Source organism: Tyto alba, unplaced genomic scaffold, assembly GCF_018691265.1.
Source record: "Tyto alba isolate M040663 unplaced genomic scaffold, T.alba_DEE_v4.0 Super-Scaffold_2, whole genome shotgun sequence".
Classification (NCBI taxonomy): domain Eukaryota; kingdom Metazoa; phylum Chordata; class Aves; order Strigiformes; family Tytonidae; genus Tyto; species Tyto alba.
Window position 1 is genome coordinate 56,713,538 of NW_024881282.1, and position 18,494 is coordinate 56,732,031.

The following is an 18,494-nucleotide window of genomic DNA, read 5'->3' on the forward strand; positions in this document are numbered from 1 at the left end:
ATTATTGCCTTTGTGAATGCTTATATGGGCAACACAGGGACTTGTAGCTTGTTGGACGATGGGGTTGGGTTGCTGAAGTGTGGGCAGGCAGCCGTGTCTCCTCACTATTAACAGCAGCCATGGGGTCTCTGGCAGGGGGGTTTCCTCGTGTACCCCTGGGGAGCAGCCACCAGCAGGACTCGCCCCACTGCCATTAGCGCTGCCTCATTTGGAAATGCATCGGTGGCTGATGCCAGGTTTGTGTCTGACATATAGGCAATTCTGACCTGTATTAAAGCTGCCTTTCACTTGAGCTAAAGAGAGGAAGGATTGAGAGCTGAAAGGGGGGCTAAATTCCCTAAAAAGGAAGTACCTAAAATCAGAAACACGGTAGATAAATGAGTATAGAAAAAATAATTCAGTTCCTGCCTTGCTCCTGTTCACCCTGTCTTTTGAAAGAGCAGTGAAACTCCATATTGCACCTTTAGATGAAGAGCAGAGTGGTATGTGACTTACAGGCTTTACCTTACACAAGGAGGAATTGCTCTCCTAATCCATCAGACAGGTAAATTGCATTGCATTTAGCCAGTAAAAGGTGGATATTGGAGGAAACAGCCCATTAAATTACCATTTACTACTCCTAGAGAGATGTTTCTGAAGAAATAGATCACAAAAGTGTGAAAGAGCAACCAATCTCTCCTGATTTTGAGTTTGGAAAAAATACAGCAGTGCCCAGCTCTGGGCTAGTTACACAGCTTAGAGTAAGTCCCTTTAAAATCTTCTTATTCATTACTGCACAGACAAGAGACACGTGTGCTACACGTGTTGTGCATTACGTGCAAGTGGTATTTTGGATGCTGTAAGGGACTTTTCCACAGCTGAACCCCCAAAATGCCTCCTGGTAAGCGGGGTCAGACCCAGGGGCCCGAGGACAGCCTGCAGCAAGTGCATGTGCTCTCAACTACCCCTTCACCAGCCCTGGAAATGAGGTGGGGTTACCCACTCTTTACTCCTACTTTTGTTTTTGCCGGTGTTTCACATCCTAGCACAGTCTGGGTGAGGTGGTGGGGCCATTTCATGACTTGGCAAAGTCCGTGGGTGAGGCTGGATTTGGGCTGGCAGCATGGAGCTCTGCCTTCGCACCCAAGAGGTTTTGGTCTCAGGAGTGCCTTGGCCCTTCAACGCGCTTAGCTCATTAGCACAGAAGAAGACTAATCAGTGGCATTGCCTACTTTTCCAGCTGTAGGAAAACCCAAAAACCTAATCTGGATTCTGGTTTGGGGACTTGGCCTCAGGCTCCTTCTTCCAGACGACATTGCCCACTGTGGAGCTGATGGTTGTTGCATATGAGGGTGTTGTGTGCAGGGCTGTGGCTGTCTGTCTCTTGGGACTTGAGCAGAAAACTCACCTTCTCAAGAGAAAAAAAGTAGTTGTTGTTTTTCTTCTTTTTCCAGTTTCTTCCACTCCGCTCCCACCAACAGATTTATGCTTGAGGTTTCCTTTTTGATGAAATAGTATTTTTTCCTAGAGAAAAATAAGTATCATTGAAAAATTCCCAGTCAGCTGTACCCAGGATGATTGAAAAACTTCCCAGAAAGCCAGTCCTGTTAGCAGTGCATTGTGTGGTTAAAAAAATAGCTTGCAAAAACAGCCCTTGGGACTGGAATAAGCTTTCAGAAACAGCTCGAGGTGTTGCAGGTACTGTGAGTGAGCAGAAGGAAGGGGAACCTAAGGGTGGGATGTCAGTGGTGGGGCCAGATGGGGCTCCCACTATCTGCCAAGGGCAACAGAGGGGTTGTGACGGGTTTCTGTTTCAGGGTTGGAGCAGAAAAGGGCAGCTGCCAAAGGGCAACTTCCAGCGCTGGGATTTGTGGCTCTGATCCCACATATGAACCCATGCTGGCCATAAACTTGTGACATGCTGACCATAAATTTGTGATGATGTGTTTGAAAGATGGGACCTTAAGTTTGTAAAAACAAAATTAAAAAAAAAAAAAAAAAAAGATAAAATTGGAAGCTTGACTTTGGATGTCCATATCTCATGGACAGGAAACCTGGGCACTGGAACACTCCCCTTCTGCATTTTGTCATTTAAAAATGGAAGTGGCTAGTGCCACAGCTGGCTGAAGCACTGATCCCAAACCTCATCCCTGTGTGCCTTTGGGAGGAGGCAGCCCACTCCTTCTGTAGGCAACTAAAATTTTCAGTCCTAACTGGTATCAGCTTTTGTACTATAAATGATCTTAAAGAATACATCAATGTCACTAATGGGAAAGGGTCACATAAAATCTGGATTTTTTTTTTTTATTTCAGTCTAATTGTATGACAGAGCTAGGAAACCTTAGGCCTCTGGTGTTACCTTCTCTATGTTATGGACTTAGATGTATTTTAGCAGCAATATATTGGTCTTAGGGCTTTGTAGAATTATGTTAATTTTCACACCATGAGATCTATAGATCAATATGAACATATATATATATATATTGGATAATTCGTACACTTTCTATGGTATTAATATGTTTCATTTCTCTTTTTTTTTCATCACAAAGCTGATTAATCCAAATTGAATCTGTTAATGCAAAATATTATATTTTTTTCTATTAACATACACAAATCCTTGTAGAAAGATTCTTGGCTAAAGTACGGTGTTTCTGGTCCAAGCTAGGAGGAAGGAGGAGAAGGAGAAGGAGGGAAAAGAGGAGCAGGGAGGCACATTTCTCCTCTTCCTCCCACCATGGGTCTGGGGCACCTCCTCGGATGATGAAGGCTTTGGCTCAAATCAGACTTCTCTGGCTTCAAACTTGTCAGGAGTGTGCCCAAATACTGGATGGTAGCTGAGATAAGAGTTAGCTGGGAAGGACTCTCTGAGTTTCTTCTAATGAAATAATTTTATATTGTCATTTTAGATAATTACTCATTGGCATAGGGACCTCAGTCTGCTTTCCCCAAATCCCAGGTGCAAATGTTTTTCTCCAGCCTTTTAAATCTGTTTGTGGAAAACTTCCCAAGGTCTTTGGTTTGCCTTAGGTTATGGAATATAAAAGAGTTTGGACTCTTAGAAACTCTCTGGGGAGGGATATTTCCCATTCAGCTCTGGTAAAAAAAAAAAAAAAAAAAAAAATTTTTTTTCTCTTTTACTCAGTTTTAAAGGTAGCTAAAAGGTAGATAAGTCATTCCTTAGAGTCACCTTTTCATGGAACAACTGATGTACAAATGTTACCAGATTAAACAAGATGGTCATGCTATATTAGAAAGTGCTGCAGACAGCAGGCCTGTAAATAGATTGAAAAGAAAAAAAATGCTGGGAAATGTTTGCCATGAAATTAGTTAGGTGTTTAAATAGGAGGAGCTGATTTCTATAAAACCAAGAGTGCTTTTTAATCTTCCAGAGTGGTTCAGAGATTCAGTCCTCAATTGGAAGGAGTCTTAGAGGGCGGCTGAAATGTGTTGGTAACCAAAGGACACGGACTAGTGAATAGGAAGACAATGTCTATTTTATAAATACATAGAGGCAGCTTCATCTCTGTAGCGTATTCATCATGCAGCAGTAAAATCACTTTGGCCCCATGTCTTGAGCAACATTCAAGTTTTACTGTTATTGCAGTGTGTTGCATATCCTACTTGGTGTTACAGCACACTCAATATAGCTTTTGTGCTTGTAATTGGGGTGTGTTGGGGGGTATCTCTTCATCCTTCAATAATCACTAGCCAGATTTTCAAGGAGTGTCAATATGTCTGGTTGTGATGGAGTCGATGTGACCAAACTCCTTTATACCAGATAAGATATGGTCCTTTGTGCTTAAAAATAGCCTGAAAAGGGAAGGACACATCTACCTATGAAGAGGTTTCATGTCCTACTTCTGCAACTCTCCTCCTTGTTCAAGAAGGCTCTGCAGGTCTTCTGCTTCTTCAACTCCTTCATCTCTCCCAAATTGCTCACAAAAGCAAATTCCACGAGAGAGAGAGACAGCTGCTTCTGCATATATTAATAATACACAGCTCTATAAATGATTAATAAAAGACACCACTGACTTTGAGTTATGGTGTAGTAATTCACACTTAGCTATTTAGATGGCTCTCAGCCTTCATCCTGGCGTTGCACAAAGCACCGGGGATGAATGATTACCCTGTCATGCAGACTGTTGTTTCTAGTTGCTTAAATTGAGCACTGCGCATATCAGATGGGATCATACAGCTGATTATGGCACACCAGAGAGACCTTGGCCACCACATGGATGGTCAAAATCAAAATGATCAATTTTTCAAATTGCTTAGTGATGCATCTGTGGAAATGCTGCTAGCTATAGACTGTAAGGGCTCTCTCCTTTGTCATGCTGGGAACCTAGAGCTGGTCCAAAGTGGTGTTTAAATTTGTGATCATATTTAATCTCATGTGCCGACATTTTGGTGGATCCTATGAAGTGCCTAATGCAGAGCGAGGTCCTGCTGCTCCTCCGGTGATGGATGTGATCACGTTGTCTTTTTCCAGCTGTTCACTCCACGGGAAGTCCCCGCACTTTCTGCTGTGCCTCTCTGTGTTCTCTGTGATGTTTATGTTTGTGTGAGATCTATCCCTAAAAAGGGAATACTTCATTTTTAAAAAGCTTTGTAAAGATGAGATTGTGTTTAAAAAAAAAAAAAAAGGAAAAAAAAAAGAAAACCGGGAAGCTGGGGGTTTAGTAAATTGATTTGTCCATGTGTGATAGAGAACAGAAGTGAAAATACAACTTTGCCTGGTCACCTGCAGACAACTAAGCCAGTTTCCGTTTACCTCCAGGTGATTCACCACATCCCAATGTCAATCAAAATGGATCAGAATGATCACACCTGAAAAGTGACAGTTTTTCTCTGTTAATTAAAAAGACATCCTAGGGTGGCTTGCTCAGATATAGATGTCTATGCTCCAGAGCCCTAGAATTTGGGGAGGTGAAACTTAGTCTTTAAATCCCTGTTTTCCCCATCCTCTACCACATTCTGTTGGGGTGACAGTACGCAGATGTTTTATATGCTGCCTCCTCAGCACAAGCAAGTGAAATGCCACAGTCATCACTAACATCCTGTTCATCAAATAATACTCAGCGTTAAAATGCAGTAATTACAAAGTGACTACTAATGTGGAGCTTGTAGGGGTGTAAAATCCCCACAGAAACCTTGTCCCAGATGATGGTCTGCAAACGGGAGGTGGAAAATCTGGTTGGGTTGTCCCACATGGAAAGATAAATTCCAAAGTATTTAGATCTGCAGTTGAAGCCTCCCTCCTCTTCAGGGGAGAAAATGGGGCCTCAGGAAAGAGTTTGGTGCCTTTGTGCTGGTTTCTGAGTGAAACAAACCTTTCAGGGGAAACAATGCTAATAGAGTCATCGCTTTGGCACATGAGCCCTGCTGGAAAGAAAGTCTGTTAATCCCCTCTATAGTCTCTCTATTTATACCCTTAGGCTGCACATAAACTGGCCAAGTACAAGAACAAAAGCTGACTAGAAATATCTCCTGTGACTGTTGTTCTCATAAGCTATTATCTCCTTTATTAAGGATCAGGCTAAGAACAACCTCTGTTAAGGACAATGTTCTGCGAAGAAATGTGATTATCATGCTGATTTAGGTGAAACTTGGCCCTGTGGCTTGCCTCTCCCTCTGCCCTCACTGCCCATTTTTCTTATTGTGCTTTTAAGTGGTCGTGCCATCAGCCAGGCTGGAGGAATGCCTGCCCCATCCATGTCCCTTGCTCAGGGAGTGAGCCTGGGGGCACTTGGGCTTGCACATACACCAAGATGGATATCAGCATAGAAGTACAGTTTCTCTTCTCAGACATTACTTTAAGATATTGGATAATATGATTTTTACAATAAAAATGAAAAAAAAAAAAATCTTGGACTACGTATTTGTGTGTCACCTTAAGGATGGGGTCTTCTAGAGAAAGGGAAGTCATGGCGCTGTTCACCAGATCACCGGTGTCTTTTATCATGTTTCTTTACTTACAATCATTTTAGAAATTAATGCATTTGATATTTAATTTGTTTCTTTAATATATCTGAGGCTCATTAATAATTGTGATTATCTTCTCTGCAGTTTTTATTTAATGAAAATAAAAAGCCACACCAACATCTCGTTTCACCACGACTGAATGAAGATGTACCTTCTTGACCTGGAAGACAGTACAACGCTTGTTCCTTTGTGCCAGTCATATCCAAAAAAGTAAATAAACCAAAGATGGCTTTACTGATCCTTCTGCAAAGTACATTTCCAGACACTAGGAGAACTTTGTGCTTCATGGAAATGCACCATTGATCAGGAAGATGCTTCGAAAATGTAGAGTGCAAACAACTCCAGCGGTTTTGCTAGAGAAAAAGGAGAATGGGAGAAATTCATCATACTTGGCTGTACTGAACATGAGATTTCCTCTTTGAAGAGCTGTTTGTCTGCATCAAGAAGAGCTGTGATGTACCTTAAGTTCCTGCCGTTAGAATTGTTGAAAAGATTTGATTAAACTTAGATGTAACAGTTTTACAAACTGTGACCAAATGCAATATTTCCATTCACATCTTAGAAGTATGACTGAGGATAAATCATTAGGTAACAAGATCTTAAGGAGTCTATGAATGGAATTATGCTGATTCTTGAAGTAAAGTAGTAAATTACTTTTTCAGACTATGTGGTTACAATTTTTTAACCCTTGCAGTATTGGACAATCAAAAATTTTATCTACAGGATACCCTGTCCTTTCAAGTCATAATCCCATTAAGACCAGACAGCAGGAATAAATGATATCAATGCAGAGACACACATTAATTTGTGGGATTTTTGTACTTATGTAGATATGATACTCATTTGTGAAATGAAAGTAAGCTACTCTAATATCAGCTTAATTATAGATAGGCCAGATGAGGCTGTTGGCATTTAAAGACAGGATGTTTATATTTAAAGAAATGAAACTCCTGTCACAGTGGAAAGATAAAGAAAAAAAGGATAATAAGATAAAGAGTGGTAATTGTTTAGGCTTATGTCTGAGGCTGACTGGGGCCAGATGTTGGACTTAGATGTGGTGGTGCAGGATCCTTACAAGCATGTTGCTGCTTTAGTATGTCAATCTAAGAGAGCCCACCAGTGCAGGGCAGAGGAACTGCCCAGATGCCGTTTTGAGCATAAGCTACAAGATGCAAGTATAGTCAGTCCTCGTTTTTTTGCAAGACTAAGTGAAAAACAGAAGCAACAGGAGAAAGCAAAGATTTGGGCATTTTTTCCCAAATCTGACTTATGCTGGGATTTGGAAGTGGGCCAGGTTGGATGGGGTTTTGAGCAACCTGATCTAATGGAAAGTGTCCCTGCCCATGGTAGGGGGGTTGGAACTAGATGGTCTTTAAGGTTCCTTTCAACCCAAACCATTCTATTATATGATTCTATGAATCAGGTACTTCTATTTTTGATAAGAGCAAGACAAATCAGAGTTTGCTTATTAGGTGTGCACAAATCAGGCAATCCTGAATCTGGAGAAGGGAGAAGCAATCCACCTCAGAGTCAAGGTTGAAGCATCCTTGTATCTTATTCCTGGGTGAAGAGGAGGGAAGTTGGAGACCCTACTGTCCACCATGCTGAAGGTTGTCTCTTTGGGCTTGACTGTCTGAACCCACAGCTTGTCTCCTGCCTGTTAAAACAGGAACTATCTCCAAGGAGGGTGTTGTACAGAGCCACTAACACTCATGTAGGAGCTACAGTAGCAAATAGAGGAGGAGAACCATTAGGATTGTCCTGACTGGTTACTAAAAGAATTACTTTATTTATTAAAAAATCTATTTAAATATTTCATAAATTTTTTCTTTTCCTGAGAATTCAGCTTTAACTGAAGCAGGATATCTGGAAAATTGAACTGGTCTTCCTGAGCCAGCTGTTTGCCAGTGGTGTTAGTGTCTCTGTGAAACCACTTCTGAGAATGAGCCTTCACAGGTCCTCTAGTGACCTCCTGGCCAAACCTTGGTGGTCATTCATCTTCATCAGGGCGTTTGAATTTGGGCCCCTTTCACTTTCCTTCTGGCCTTGGCTCTGCATTTTGAAGATATATACTCACAGGTTAAGACATCACATACTGTTCACTCCTGCTCTAACACAGCCAGGGTTTAATATTAACCTTCATTTACTCAACAATAAAAGATGTATTTAATCAAAGCTCTTTTAAATTTAACACTGATAAATTGAGCACTTTCTTAATGTACATTCACATTCTGTCAGTCTATTATATATGAGCTGTACAAATGTGATGCATTGGCTTTGTAAACACACAAATAAAGACAAGGAGAAAAAAAGTGTTTGCAAACCAAGTTACTTTTCTGTGAATTAATGGAGCTGTGAGAACTGCAGTTCATCCTGTGCAAGGCTGAGGATGGTTGGGTTTATCTAATACATCCTTGACCCTGAAAGTGCAGGTCCGATGTCCCAGCTCCTGGCTGTGTGGTCCCTCACCCCTTGCACGGTTTCTAGTGCTGGCTGGATCTGTAACGAGCTGGTTTGACTCACTGACCCAGAATAAAATGAAATAGGTAAAAATGGGGGGTAATTTTCTGATGGATTAGTGAGTTGAGTCGTCTTCACAAAGGGCCTGAGGAATGCTGTGCAGAAGTGCACGATGAAGGTTGATGGACAGGGGGAGTGAGGACCCTTATGGTAGCAGAGATCTGTTAGACCCACTCAGCTGCCTCTTCCACCTCCTCAGCCAGGATGTGGGTCCATGAGAGTTTAAAGCAATCCAATTGGGTCCTACTGTCCTACCCTGCTGTGTCATGACACAATGTCCCCCCCTTTTCCATGCACCAGCAATTGTGTCCATCTGGCCCCACAATGAGCTGATTCAGTGTGGTAGATTGGCAGAAAAATATTCAGTATTTACATGGTTTTAGTTAGGTCTTCCAGTTTTGCATCTTGAGCTGATTCTCCACGAAGTCAAATGAACATAAGTGATAGTGAAGAAATGTGCGGGAAAGCTTGCTTGGGGACAGAGGAGGTGGTTGAACTTGGCAGAGGTGTCTTAGATTAGTTGAAACTGTAAACTGCAGATCTGGAGCATATCTGTTTTCTGCATTTCTGTTTTCCTATTGCATGGATGAATTTGAGAGGTACTGTTACATTTTCTGACTGATTGATTTTTCATCTGTACAAAGCCATATGTATACAATGGACCTAATACCTGTTTTGCAAAAATCTCTTCTTACCGACAGGATGCTGAGAGGAGCCTACAAGAAGGAGCATTGATCTAAAGAACAAAGGTACATTAATAATTTTAACATGATCATACACAGACATTAAAACCAAAACCTGAATCACCAACTCATGTTTGCTCATCAACAATGTCTGCAGCCGGTCCAATTAATTTGTTGAGGTACAGAAATTAGCAAATAATTTACCTTAGACTTAGATGAGGTTAAACATGGTTGTAAGAAAATGATGGACCTGTATTTCCAGGCCCATCCATACACCAAGTCCAGCAGTGAGAAAAAGTTCCAGCACTGTTCCCACATGTACTGTAGATCACCATTTAACTGCTTGCTACTTCAGGCATCCTTCTCATAGTAAGGTCCCCGTACTTGATTGAGTTTGTAGTGCAGGTGATACCTTGGTGAGCTATGCACACCTTATGTGTGCCTGGGACTGCTAAAGGCCCTGGGAGAGCTAGAGCAGTCATTGTCTTTGATTTAGTAGCAAAACCTGTTTTCCTTACTTGGTCTCAAGTCCTGAGGACAGCCCAAATTCTCCAGCACTGGAGCTTTCAATAAGACATTGTTTATGCTGCTGTGCTGTCGATAAGATGTCATTACTTTAGCTGCAAGATAAGAAAGGATTTGTTAATGGCTCCTCTTGGGGGATGGTGACATTTTTTTTCCCCTTATAGATCACTGGGGAAAAAATATGGGAGCAGGTTGACAAGGAAAGAAAATCAGTTTAGCTTATTTTTTGTATTTATGCCTCCCAGTTAAAGCTTTAAGTTATGAAAAGCACAAATGCAACCTTTTCCTTTTATTTGTAGTTGTGTGTGAAAACAGTGATTTAATATGCAATGTGCATATTGCATATACCTTTTTAAGAGAAGAAAAATATATTTTAGCATCTCTTTAAAAGAAACCTGCTGTGAGCCGTAACAGGTCTATAACCTATCATTAATCTGGAAGTATGGTACTCCATGAGAGGCAGATCAGGTTTTGCCTTTCCCAGAGCTAAGTAGTTACTAATTAACAGCAGATATGGCAAGAATTTTTCAGCTCTTGCTTTGGCATAGCTGTCAGTGCTGTAACCTGAGGGCTGCGCGGCTGTGGATGGAGCTGCTGACACCCTCACTGCACAACTTCTGCCTGTGGCCGAAACCTCCTGCAAATACCCCTGTCTGGTGTTACCTCTGCCCCCAATTGCACAACAGACTTCGACAAGCTGCTGTCACAAAAGTCCCTGATAGTCCTGGGGTTTTCAGAGACCAGGTGACATTTTGGAAGTCTCAGAAATAACAATGCTGTATTCTTTGCAAAACCGCATTTAAGACAAGTTAAGGGCCTGATTCTGCCAGTGTGTAGCTGTCGGTACTATCTTCTATGTAAAGTTAGGAGCACCCAGAGGGCATGTCTGATCTTGAAAAATTCACTTGGCTTCAGGTGAAGCATGAGCTCAAGGCACAATAGCTACCACTGAATAGGGATATTCAGAGGACCAGGCCCAGGTGCCAAGACCAGCCCTGCCTGTTTGCAATTGTGCAGGGGACTTTTAAAAGCACATCCCTGGCTGTCCAGCTAGATAGCCAGTTCAGGCAGGCAGGAAAGTTCCTTTTTTTTTTTTTTTTAACACAGTAAATAATGGTGGGATGAAAGGCACATTTGGTTGCATTTTGGTAGATTCCTTGGGCTGGAGTCTGCCCTGCTGCTGGCCTGCCTCTCCCACTGCTCTGTTCCCCACTTCCCACCCTGCATGACACTCGGCTGAGCTGGGCTTGCCAACACAGCCACCTAGGTGGCCACAGCCACCCATGCAGCCACAGCCACCCGTGCAGCCACAGCCACCCGTGCCACCACACTCCCTGCCCAGTGTGCAGCTGCACAAACAGAAGGGTTGGCACAAGGCAGCCCAGGGGTGGCTGGGAGGAGGCAGAGCCCCTGCCTGCTTATGCTGGCACAGCCACCAAAATATTTTCACAGAACAAGTAACCTTAACCCCTGGCTCACCTCTTGCTAGCCAGGCTGCTCTCAGCTTCATAAAACCCAAGAATGTGACAAACTCCAAGTGCCATCAACCGTGGGTGAAGGGGATGGATGCTCAGGGCTGAATGCTGGGCTAGTGGTATTGGTCACTATTTCCACTGCCTTGCCAGGCTCTGGAAAGCAGAGATCCTGCAGGGCCCTTGCCACAGAGGCTTACATGTAACTCTGCTCATTCTGAGTAGCCAGACCCAGACCGGTTTAGAAAATGACTGCATGAATGAGCACAATACAGCTGTAACAGGAAACCAGATGGGATCCCAGAGAATGGGGAGGTAAGGCGATAGCTGCAGGTGGCTGTGGCTCCCAGCACAGTTTATCTAGCCATTTGTGGTGCAACATCTACCCAGAAGCTGAGAAATGATGCAAGAGGCTTACATGCAGGAATACCCCAAAAAATAATTCCCTAATATTGTGTTAATGCTACCAGAGTTGACTGTAATTTCCCTTGGGTTGCACAATTTAAGAATTTTAGGGTTTTTTTCTCTCTTTATATGCTAGAGGTGACTTTTTGGTGTCTTGGCCTGTGCTCACTGCATCATGGAACGCAGTAGGATTTTCTCTGTGGTTCATGTGTTTTCTCTTCTTTTTCTTTCTCTTCAGCATTTAGGAGATTACCATAGCTCACATATTTATAGAGAACAATATATCCTGGTACAACTGTATGCAAGACTTTTTTTCTTTACTGGAAAACAGCATCTTGCAGTGTTTGGCAGGCTGGAAGTTACGTTCTCTATAGTTGGCAGTGTGTGCATGTGTGTGTGTGCTTGAAAGAGGATAGAGGATATGTGTTCACATGTGCACCTCCATACCCTCTGCTAGGACTGCCTGGAATAACCAGAGAATTGATGAATCCATTCTAAAAGCAAGATAAGTGATTTAATTTCTTTTCATCATTGCTGACTGATAAACTGTAACTTCAATCCCAGGGATTAGCATTGCTTTTACAGGATAGCTGTATCAGAGAATGCAATAAAAATTGTAGAAAGCAACTTTAAAAGGCTCTTGTTTTGATGTACTTCCAGCTTGTAAATAAAACCTACTTTCTTCAACTTTGCTGGAAAGACTTTATTACTATTATCAGGTTATCAAGATCCATTATTTTCTTATGAGGAAAGTATTGCCCCAAGCAATGTGGAGGCTATTTATGACTAACTACATCCATACCTTTTCAGTGTTTTTTGTACGTGTTACCATGGTTGAGGTCCATATAAATGCAAATAAATATAAAGCTTGTAGCCACCAGCGCTGCTCCCCTGTATAGGGAACACAGCTTTATTTAGTAGGCTGGAAATGACAGGTGGGCAGAGAAAAATCTAGACTTGGTGTGAATTGCTGATTCCTTTGCTGACATCTCTGGTGATGTGCAGGTGGGGTAGTACCAGGTGGGGCAGAGCACAGCTTGCTTTCATCTGGCTATCCAAAATAAGTGCAGTTCATCTGCTCTGGGACAGACAGAATTAAAACTAAGCAGAGACCATCAGAAGTAATATCTTACTTTGGCTATTTGTGTATTAAATATAAAAATTCTAAAGCCTGTTCTTTTAAGAGTTTTAAATGTATCAGTCAATTTAAAAACACACCATCCTCATATAGATTTGGCCTATGATGATACTATATCCTTCTGCTTGTAGGACAATGCTCCTTATTATACTTCATCACTAAGTTTCTTTTGTTCTCGTTTTGACAAAGCCAAATCAATGCAATAGTGGCAGAACAGCTTTGGGTGCTGGCATCAGTATGACACATAGCCCTTAGTCAGCAGAAAACAGGTCGTACCTCAGCTTCCACAACTGTCATAAAGCTACTGAAAGCAGATTTTGGGAATCCCTGAGGGAAATAAAACCAACACCCCTCAGTGCAAAGAAGGTCTCTGTTTAAAATTACTCTCCAACCTTCCTGTTCTCTAAGTCTTAGGAAAAGATTTCCTCGAAGTAGAGAGGAAGAGTCAGAGCAGAAGCAGAGAACTGATGGCTGGCTGGCAGGGAGAGAGTGAGTGGACTGCCTGGAGGTGAGAGCAGCAGACTCCATCCAGATGAAGAAATAAATTATGACTCTGAAGCATAGCACAGGGTTTATCATAACAGGAGTGAAAGGGTATAAAGACCTAAACTGTTTATTTGTATGAGAACATAATGGTCCTTGTTATCGACTTGGTGTTGAAAGGAATGACTTCCATCTAGAGGATGCAGAAAAAACACAAGATAAATTTCAGTACTAGTAACAGTTTAATGGAAAAAGATTGAAAAAGAGGAAGAATATGGAAATTAGACAGGAATGACATTGTAAGAATTTAAATGTGACATTTGGCAGCAGCTGTATCGTTCATGAAAAAAACACAGTGCTAATCAACATCAGATGTATTGTTATTTTAAAATAGACTTTATTTAATGACAATAAATATAAAGAAATCTTAATATTCAGAAACTAATAGCAAACATTATTAGAAAAAATACAAAAAATACATTCTTACATTCTGAATTTTATCAACGTACACAGTCTTAAACAGTGGCAATAGTCTGTAATTTATGGTGTTTGTTAAGGCAATGATATAGTCACCGGTCAAAATTCACCCTGACTTCAACAGATCTGTACAAAGTAAGAGTCTGACCTACATATCATGTGTAAAAAAGAGTTAAATTGATTCATAGTTTAAAACAAATGTTAATTTTCCCTTCAAACATATCTTGAAATATTATTAAAGTGACATAGCCTAAAAAACGAAAGTTACAGATACTCATATGTTGGGAACTGCTCCCCCTGCATTTTGGTCTGATGCCTCTGCAGAGCTCCCTGTGTACAAGCAGGGCACATTTCAGCAGTTGGAAGTAGAGGCTACAGAAACTGCACAGCTTAAATCAAACTATTAAAATGCAATTATTAGGCACTCTGTTGGTTTTCCTCTTCTGTCTCTCTCATTCAGAACTGTGCTGTGAATAACACTGTGCATATGGCAAACTGAACTGGTATAATGTTTTCTGAAATGAAATGTTGCAGCTACATTAGCAAAGAGAGTGGCACTTCAGAAGGAAATCACTAGAGCAAAAGGTTGATTTCGACTAGGTGATGCCCACGCAATACTCACAGCTCTCTTCAGCCTAGCTCTGGTTTTAGCTCTCCAGACTAAGTGACTGTCAGAGACCATTAAGTATATATCTAAAACCTGCCTTCTGGTTCAGTTTAAACCAAGAGGAATGCAGTCTATGTGCCCAGATACCAGTCTGTAATGGGAAGCACTGCCCAGAAAGTAGGGACAAGTGGAAGACTAGTTTCAAAAGCACACTCCTGATCCGAACAAAAATGGTAATGTAGAAACACACCTGAAGCTGATTAGGATTTTATTACAGGAGTAGCCCAAGTCACAGATATACACACTTTGTTGATGTAACATTTTTTTAAAAATCATTATTTTAAGGCATGAACATAAACTCTCGATGACACTGAGGGCCAACTCCCCCTTTAGGAGAGGCTGCCAACTGGTGTAAAGGGGGCAGCTGAGGGAGGGCACAGGAACCAAACAAGGAGCAGAAGACCAGGCACTCCTGAAAATCAGCCTTGAGCTCTGCCACTGTTCACAGTGTGACCCCAGGCAAGGCAAGAAATTCCTTTGTTTCCTAGTTTTTTTACCTATCAAAGAGGGCAATAAATGCTTCCTTAAGACCAAATAATCACCTGAAATGGTCCATTTAGTGTTGCATTTCTTTTTCCTTTATCACAGGATGCCTCCTTGCCTGCCCCAGCCCTCCAACACTGCACCTGAAAATGTATTTAAGGTACACTGGCACTGTGATTCCTGATGGGGGTATGAAAATGGCATCAGCTGAACACAACTGCAGATGGGGAAGGGCCAGTTCAAAGCTAAACTCAGAAAGCTGTAAGTCTGAAATGAGCTGACTGGCCTTTCTAACCAAACTAATTTTGTGCCGGGGAGTCCTGAGTTCTTCACTAAAATTGTTTCATGAAACAGTTTTTTGGACAAAAACTTGTTTTAAACAGAAGTTTGGTACACTATGCTGTGACAGGACCCAGAGTCAATGGGCACAAACTTAAACACAGGAGGTTCCCTCAGAACATTAAGAAACACTTCTTCACTGTGAGGGTGACTGAGCACTGGCACAGAGTACTTGGGGAGGTTGTGGATTCTCCATCCTTGAAGATGTTCAAAAGCTGTCTGGTCCTGGACAGTCTGCTGTAGGTGGCCCTGCTTGAGCAGGGGAGTTGGACTAGATGACCTCCAGAGGTCCCTTCCAACTCCAACCATCCTATGACCTGGGCAGAAGGTCAAACCAGTATTGAGGGGACATATTTTGATAAGAAATTCTGTCTTGTTTAGAAACTTCTGAGTGTTCGTCCATCTATCTAATTTATATTTGCTTCCTGGTAAATTAAAGACTTGCTGTGATTCTGATGAAACCAAAACAAATGGCAAAGGGCAGAATTCCCTGTGCAAACAAGCGCTGGTTCCATTGCTGCTCTGATTGTCATTTATCATTGCAGTCTGTCTTGTTTTTCTATACTGCATCTTTTTTTGTCTTCAGGTGCTCAAAGTTTTCTGGGCATTATAATAAGTAAACTTCAGTCCTTCAGTGTCAGAAATGCAAGTGGTTCTCTGGAATATGTGAGCTTTTTTCTTTAATCTTTCCTTGATTTTTGAACCAAGTTTTCCTCTCAACATTCTTCCACGCGATCATGCCCAGTCTTGCTGAGTGAAAGCTTGTGTATTGACTGCGGAAAGGACTCCCCTCGTGTTCTACCTCTTCCAGTTTAAAAGTTGCCATTTCAAAGGATAAGCTTGAGGTATATAGCAGTCAGTATTTGGAAGTTTTGCTACAAAATTCAGATATTTGACTCCTTCTGATTATTAATGGGATAAAATACATCTTACAAAAGTTGCTTAGTTTCTGCACATGAGTTTCTTAATATGTAAAAAACCTATATGAATAATCTGCCTAAAAATTCTGCATATCTATTACATTTAAGAAGAGTACAAAATTACAAATGCAAGAATAATCACCTGGTTTACAGAGTATAAGCCTACTTCTGCTTTTTAAACATGATTTTGGTTCTTAGAATTTGTAGAAATTGGTCCACTAAAACTGTTAAAAGAGAAAGCAAGTTAATAATCTGGCATATCAGTGATGCAGACAGAAAGCGGAGTTCTACATGTGTGTTCAATCTATAATTCCCTAACTCTCAGTTTGCAACTGGTGCCAAAATATCCAAGCAGACCTGCAGACTAATTTGAAGATGATGGATGTCTGTAGCACATGCATCCACATCTGTAACATCCTTCCTAGTTATTTAAAGCTTCATAACAAGGTTAAGGCATATTAAATGGTTTATTCCAGTCTCCAGTTTCAATAAATTCATGGTCTTGTCAGAATTCACTTTATCATGCAGTGTTGTATCACAACAGGTCCAGCTGCATGTTCTTCCTATGTCAAAATCTATCAGGGAAGAGCACGGTGCCTCTGGTGTGGGAGAAATGCAAAAAAGCCCTCCACAAATATTGATTTAGTATGTGAAAAGACTTTTAACACTCGTTACTGCTACATGTAGGAGACCTTCAAGGCTATGGTCATTCAGAGCAGAGTGGGCAAGTGAACAAATGAAAGTACATTGACTGGAGAAAGATAAAATGCCCGAGTTTTCTAGTCACCCAGAGTGCTGTAAAGTCAGTTTGCATGCATCGATTTCAAAGACAATTCTCCTGTTTACACAGAGATTGATGAACAGGATGGGCTTACAGTCCTGATGCTTCTTGTGATCCAAGTCTGTGATTAATTAAACTATGTTGTTATCTATTTAAGTCTCAGAATGCATAGCTAATTCAGTGTAGCACACAATAGTGCTTAGTATGTCAATTCCAATGGCTTAACAACATGATTTTGTGTTGTATTTTCCTTCTCTTTCCTTCATGTTTTGGCTCTTCATCTTTATTTTATAGTTGGGGTTTGCATTAACATGTAAACAAAACTTCAGAAGATGTGATAGTATTCTTACAACAAATCATTTCTGTTCTTAAGGTTTTATTCAAGTTAAACAAGAGATCTAATAGCTGATGCCTAAATAAAGTGGAAGGCACTCCATGTATTTGAGAACTATTCTGCATTGTCTTTAAATGATAAATAATTTTTATCTTCACATGTTGAAAAAATATGTCCTACTAAAGCTGTTTAAAAAATGGATAACTCTTATCTGAGTCGCAGTGGTTGCATTTGTCCAAGGGAAACATGTAAATGAGCAGGTAGCAGTTGCAAGAAACAATGTTTAGTAAAGGGAATTAAACCAAAGCATTTGATTAGCTATTGGTAATATCTGGACAGGTAAATACTGTTATTCCATATAAAAAGGTGCTTATTCAGCTTTAGGTCTGAAAGTACTGTCCACTCCTTTGATAATTTTGTCAGCTATTTTCCCCATGGTTTTTTTCACAACTTTGAGATCGTTCTCGTGCAAGAGTTTCTGCGTTAGGTACTTCTCTCGTTTGACCTTGCTCTTGGTCTTTTGTGATACATCCGGAATTACGTATGAAATAATAAACTTCACAAAGTATATGACATGCTGGGGAAGGTGAAAATGAAAAAAATGTCAGTTTGGCTAAACAGGAAATAATATTAATAATATTAATAACATTAATAATAATAATAATATTTACTACTACTACTACTACAACAAATGAAATGTCACATTATCTCTTAAGACTCTGAGCTGGTTCTGTACCAGTATCTATCACATTGGAACAGTATTTTAAAAAGCAAACATGATTAATGAATAGAATAATTATCTGATAATAAATTATTATTTTCTAATCCTGATTTTAACAAAGATTTCTCTCTTTGTTTTGGGGGAACCCTGGTACCCAGTGCTTCCCCCCCTGCATGGAAATAATGATTATGGTTTCTTTTAAAATTGTTTCAGGTTTGTTCAGGTGACTCAGGGGCAACGGATATTTCTCTGCTACAGGAACTCTGATCCAACCAGTGGCATGCTTCTGATGACTTCAGTAGTCTCTGGATCAGGCCCTAACTATATTTTCTAATGAAATAATACCTAATATTCCTCATCCTTCTTCTTGAACCAACTCCCATCTTTTATAAGCTCAGACTGTAGCTGCAAATGAAGGAGCAATTGCTTTTTGAAGCTCATCTAGAGGCTCACTTCTTGCAGTGACCATCTTTCTAGACTTCACTCTGCTTGTGCACATGTATTATGTATATGTATTCATGAGACTGTGTGCAAACTTCATCTAAGTATATGTAAAAATATTTTTGGTCTAACTGTCCCTTCTAT

At 40.9% G+C, this 18,494-nt stretch overlaps 1 protein-coding gene and 1 long non-coding RNA gene across 3 annotated transcripts in view; one reads left to right on the plus strand and one right to left on the minus strand.

Moving 5' to 3' along the window:
* Positions 1–17,092, plus strand: part of LOC116963361 — a 91,377-nt gene extending 74,285 nt beyond the window's left edge. The window contains exons 3-5 of one of the 2 annotated variants that reach the window (XR_006165323.1): positions 6,046–6,171; positions 9,183–9,230; positions 11,805–17,092. This is a non-coding gene — a long non-coding RNA (uncharacterized LOC116963361). The remainder of the gene's footprint in view (positions 1–6,045; positions 6,172–9,182; positions 9,231–11,804) is intronic. The other variant, XR_006165324.1, reaches the window with a different exon arrangement.
* A 121-nt stretch (positions 17,093–17,213) lies between these two features.
* Positions 17,214–18,494, minus strand: part of ANO6 (anoctamin 6) — a 76,986-nt gene continuing 75,705 nt past the window's right edge. The window contains exon 20 of the mRNA XM_033000036.2: positions 17,214–17,765. Within this exon, the coding sequence (XP_032855927.2) occupies positions 17,559–17,765 (207 nt within the window). The 3' untranslated portion in view covers positions 17,214–17,558. The remainder of the gene's footprint in view (positions 17,766–18,494) is intronic.